The sequence below is a fragment of the Hippocampus comes genome, unplaced genomic scaffold (assembly GCF_001891065.2).
Source record: "Hippocampus comes isolate QL1 unplaced genomic scaffold, H_comes_QL1_v1.1 scaffold167, whole genome shotgun sequence".
NCBI lineage: Eukaryota > Metazoa > Chordata > Actinopteri > Syngnathiformes > Syngnathidae > Hippocampus > Hippocampus comes.
This window is the reverse complement of record NW_017805502.1, coordinates 104,803-110,156: the sequence shown is the minus strand read 5'-3', so window position 1 is coordinate 110,156 and position 5,354 is coordinate 104,803. Positions and strand designations below refer to the sequence as shown.

The 5,354-nt window shown below is 42.0% G+C and overlaps 1 protein-coding gene across 10 annotated transcripts in view; it reads left to right on the top strand.

The window, feature by feature from the left end:
- Window positions 1-5,354, top strand: part of huwe1 (HECT, UBA and WWE domain containing E3 ubiquitin protein ligase 1) — a 49,758-nt gene that overhangs the window by 9,619 nt on the left and 34,785 nt on the right. For 6 of the 10 annotated variants that reach the window (XM_019877239.1, XM_019877233.1, XM_019877232.1 and 3 more), the window contains exons 3-11: window positions 1,552-1,619; window positions 2,746-2,844; window positions 3,007-3,213; window positions 3,795-3,947; window positions 4,029-4,091; window positions 4,194-4,271; window positions 4,373-4,420; window positions 4,507-4,675; window positions 4,767-4,867. In XM_019877239.1, coding sequence (XP_019732798.1) covers window positions 1,552-1,619; window positions 2,746-2,844; window positions 3,007-3,213; window positions 3,795-3,947; window positions 4,029-4,091; window positions 4,194-4,271; window positions 4,373-4,420; window positions 4,507-4,675; window positions 4,767-4,867 — 986 coding nt within the window. The other 4 variants (XM_019877237.1, XM_019877238.1, XM_019877236.1 and 1 more) reach the window with 4 other exon arrangements.

Below are 5,354 nucleotides of genomic sequence, written 5' to 3'. Positions count from 1 at the left end.
TATATATATATATATATATATATATATATATGTGTGTGTGTGTGTGTGTGTATATGTATGTATATGTGTGTGTGTGTGTATATGTATGTATATGTGTGTGTGTATATATCTGTGTGTGTACAACACACACACAGTATATATAAAATGTATGTGTGCGGGTGTGTGAAATCATCACACAACGTACCAACGATCGCGGTTCTTTTCCTAGCCCGAGACCGTTGTTGTCTCTCCTGTGTGTGTGTTTTTTTTTCTTTCCTCCCGAACGCCAAGTGAGAATCGCAAGTGTGTGTGGCAGTGTGACGACAATGATTCAGCGAGTTGCTCTGTCGATACGTTGCTGCTCGCTAGCTGTAGCTGGACAGCTAGCGCGTGCTACGGCTATCTGATGAGTCAGGGTAAGAAACTGAGCAGTGGCAAACGCACGTTAGCCTGCCGCACTTGTTTCACTTGGCCGCATGTCATCGTCGTGGCCACCCGAGCGCTGTTGGTGCGGCAAGAAGAGAAGGGACCCAAGAAGGAGCTGCGGGCTTCTTTTCTCGGCCTGCGCAGCCCCGACCTCAATTAGGGAAGAGTCAGGTCAGGATCCCCTCGTTGTGGATTGACAGCTACGACTCGGATGGCTTCAGAGACAGGTTTTGGCCTAAGATCGTTTTCAAGCTAAGCATGGGCGCGTCTTTGGTGGTGTTTGGCCCACTTGAGCGCAGTCTTCGGGTATTTTGAACGCTTTGAAGTGTGTATCTTGACACACTTGAAAGCGATATGGGCTAACAACAACTCAAAACGAATGTTGCCGTGCCTTGATTTATTGCTCGTGAGTCGAATGCGGGCGAAAACTCCAACCGGTTAGGTTTATGGTGCTTGGTGTTTTTAGAACACTCTTTGTATTTGCAAGGGCAGCGTGAACGGCGTATACATTCGCGAATTGTTTACATTTAACATCAAGCTGGTGTTAGCATGCTACTTAGCTAGGTAGCTATCTAGCTCCAACTTTATTCTGTCAGCGTTAAGTGTTTGTGGTGGTCTAGTCATCTGAGTGCTCGCCATTTAGCTTCGAATCATACTACTCGGACTGTACAACAAACCTTATTGGAATTCTAGGCCAGTCGAAGGCGACTTTTGCGACTATATTTGCTAGCGCCGTGTGTTCCGAGCTAGTTACCGGCTAATGGGCTCTGTGACTTTGCTTTGTGATGACTAGTTGACTCCCAGCAGTCACTTGAAAACCTAAATCATACTTTCTCATATTTGCTTGGCAACGCTTCCCATGCCATTTGCAGTGCGTTTGTAAACATTTCAAGATTACTAATTTTGTTTTTTTAACAAGTCTGGATGTATGCTTCTGTCAAAGAAAAATGAAAATGCAGTACCGTGATGGTGTGCGGGTCAAACCTGCTGCTCAATTTTCTTAGTTTCCTTATTCTACCCTCTTCTAGGTGAAGCGACTCAAACATGCCGTTAAGCGGCCGTTTCCAAAGCATCTGTACGTATGCTGTGAATTTTTGTGCATTGTTTCTGAAAAGCATGGTTACTCATACGTAGACTTTTCAACAGGAGCTTTCAATAGATCAGCAACCATGAAGGTGGATAGAAGCAAGTTAAAGAAAACCCCTACAGAAGCTGTGAGTATGCTTGAGCATTTCTGTGTGACAATTTCTATCAATACCAATGCTGACAACAATTGACATCTGTTGACGCCAGCATTATTTCAAACATGCACTATAGCAACTTGATATTTTGATAGGGCTAAATGATCATTTCAAAAAATGTACTGTATTTTCTGGACTGTAAGTCACACCAGACAAAGTATGCATCATGAAGAAGAAAAAAACATGTACTGTATAAGTAGCTCCGGGGTCCAAATCATATTTTGGGGGCGGGGGATTTTCTTTTAACAAAACAAACAAAAAAACTGACCAAGAGCAGTACAGCTCGGACTGATACACCAAATTCCCCATCCCTAATTGTGGGTGCGTTCAGAAATACGATCCAAGTGCACACTCTGACCGTTGGAAACGAGGATCATTGTGCCATTCACTTATACAGAACAGCTGATTGTTTATATAGTGTACGCTGTAGAGTAGTGCTGCCAAGATTAGTCGGCTAATCATGACGATCTTGACAAAATCATCGACAACTAATTTAATAGATGATGTATAGTTTATTCATATATTTATTTGACGCGTTGTCTTTTTTTCTCGGTACTGCCTAGTCTCGTTCTTCCACCGGCTGTAGTATGCCAATCTGCAACGTACATGTAGAGTAGTAGTATTCTGGGTCATCTGTGATGGAAACAGAAGCATTGTGGGTAATGCAGTATAAGGGCTAAAGCGTGTTAGCAACAGAAGCCGAAAGTTATGGTGCACTTCACCAAATATGCTCAATACGACACAAACCTGCCTTTCATGGCAGCATGACGGGAATGCTCAATCATCTAAAAAGGAAGAACATTGTTGCTGCTGCCTGATTTCATTTCTGACATAGGTACCGTCGTGTCTGGAAGCTAGTTGTCATGAGCCAGGAGCCGCAAAATCACCAGGAATTATCATGTGCAAAAGAAGTCAATTTTTGATGAGTCTTGGGTGCATGAAAATCACTCTCGTCCCAAGAGGGTGAAGTGATTGCAGAGAATGGAAATGCCAAGTTGACCGTTTGGCATCTTGTGACACCCAAAAGGATATTGAAGCAAAAGTGATTAGTGCGCTATATTGTTCAATCTTCAACTTTGTGTCCCTTCGAAAACAACAGCCTGCTGACTGTAGGATACTTATAGAGAAGCTCAAAGCATGCAGCGATGATCAACTGCTCGTTGAATTGCAGCACATCAAGACCTGGAATATTGGCAAGGTAAATCTCAAGCAGTCATTTCTTTGTCAAGGCAAAAGACCAACCGAAGAGTTGCATTCCATGAATTCCACAGAGAGGTTACATTTTGATAGAAACTGGTTGAATTTTTTTCATTTTGACAACCTTACTGGAGTGCAGTTCATTCTTGTCTTTGCTTGATAGTGCGAGTTGTACCACTGGGTGGATCTGCTGGACCGCTTCGATGGCATTCTATGTGATGCAGGCCAGACAGTGGAGAATATGTCATGGCTGCTGGTGTGTGACCGGCCGGACAACAGCCAGCTCAAAGCCCTGCTTTTGGCAGTGCTCAACTTCACAGCTTTGCTCATTGAGTACAGCTTCTCCAGGCACCTTTACAGCTCCATAGAGGTAGGAGGGGGCCGTGCACTGGCTGGAAAATTCGTACCGAATCGCATGAAACCCTTAAAGCAGTTTTTTTGTCGGGACTAATGTAAATCCAATTAATCTTTTTATATATATATATATATACAAGGGTTTATATATATATATATATAAACCCTTTTTACACAACAGTTCTTTTAGATGAATGGGCATCGATTCTGGGATGCATCTTTGTGTTAATAAACCAAGTGCTCATGTCCTTCAAAACTGACCTTTGTTTGAAATGTATGATTGCAACGTGTATTTGTAAATTTAATTTGTGACTGACTAAGATGACTAAGATGTTTTTTTTTTTGTACTCAAGTGGATCATTTTTTATCAAACTATGAAAATATGCAAGAAATGTATTTGTTAATATAAAGCATTGTCATTTCTTGATTGTTTTACTTCCACATACATTGTAATATATTGTAGTCATCAGTGACTCATTAATTATAGACAAAGGTCTTGTAATGTCGTATTGCAAGTTAAACTGCCATTCGGACTGTGACCACATGTCATGCACATCACAATAACTAATAATGTGATCACCTGTTCCTCCTTCGCAGCACTTAACAACCTTACTGGCGTCATGTGACATGCAAGTGGTCCTGTCTGTGCTGAACCTCCTGTATGTGTTCAGCAAGCGGTCAAACTACATCACAAGACTAGGATCCGACAAAAGAACACCTCTATTGGCACGTCTGCAACATCTGGCTGAGGTGGAGTAAACTTTTTTTTTTCTTTCATAGCATGATTTCAGAATGAAAAGGTCATATTGTTTTTTCTCATTGGGGTCTTAGAGCTGGGGAGGAAAGGAAAATGGCTTTGGCCTAGCAGAGTGCTGCAGAGATCTCCTCATGACGGTAAGAGTCTGTCAAATATCTATTTCATAATGCTGTTTTAAGATTCTGCCGTGATTAAATTGAAGTCATTTTGCTAAACCACCATTTATCTACCTTGACCAGAAGTACCCTCCTAGTGCCACCACACTGCACTTTGAGTTTTATGCCGAACCGGCTCCTGAGGTAAAAGTGGAGAGGAAGGTAAAGATGAATGAATTCTTTGCAATATGATTAAAGGAATGCCTGAGATGGATTTGTCTATATTAAATGTGTGTCTTAATGTGCCCCCAATTTCCAAACAGACAAGCAGCAACACACTACACTATATTCATATTGAGCAACTTGACAAGGTATGTACTGCTTAAATTACCGCATCAATACAGGATTGATAATGTAATACTTAATTTAAATGTGATACTTTTGTTTCCCCTTTTAGATTTCAGACAGTCCATCTGAGATCATGGAGTCGCTCACAGTCATGTACAACATACCGAAAGATAAGCAGACACTGCTTTTCACACACATTCGCTTGGCTCATGGCTTTTCAAACCACAAAAAGAGGCTGCAGGCCGTGCAGGCCAGACTGCATGCCATCTCTATACTGGGTGGGTTGAAGCTAATCACTTATCATTAATAACAACTGTGTGTACATGTGCCTCTGTTTCTAAAACCTCATTTTTTTCCAAATTTTTGCAGTGTATTCAAATGCACTGGGCGAGTCCACCAATAGTATTCTGTATAACGGCTTGATAGAGGAGCTGGTGGATGTATTACAGATAACAGACAAACAGCTTGTGGTAAGTGATGGATGACTTTCTATTGTGTCCCATGTTGTCTTAAGATACGAGTTCCGTGACAATGCTCTTAAGTCATACAGTGAAACTCCTCTAGAACAAAACCTACATGGGCGAAAATACCCCCTAATGTGAAAAAATCTGAATGCATTAACACCATTCCCATTCTCCTGCCCACCATACGACGAAAAAAAAACCCTGTTGCGTTATACGAAATCATTTTCTCTGCTCCTGCCTCGCGAAGATATTCACTACAATGAAGTCTAATCCAACAGCGACCTCTACTGCTTCGTTTGGAAACGGCAACAGCAACCACCACACTGGTTTACATAGTGAACGATGTTTATTTTGGTCACAGCTGCGAGTTTCCTGGGCTCAACATACTCATAGCTGCTCTGCTATTGGCTTACCGAGCATCATCCTGGCCTCCGATTGGCCAAGAGGCCACATAGACCTCACTGTCTATGTGTGTAGATACTGAAGCTAGATC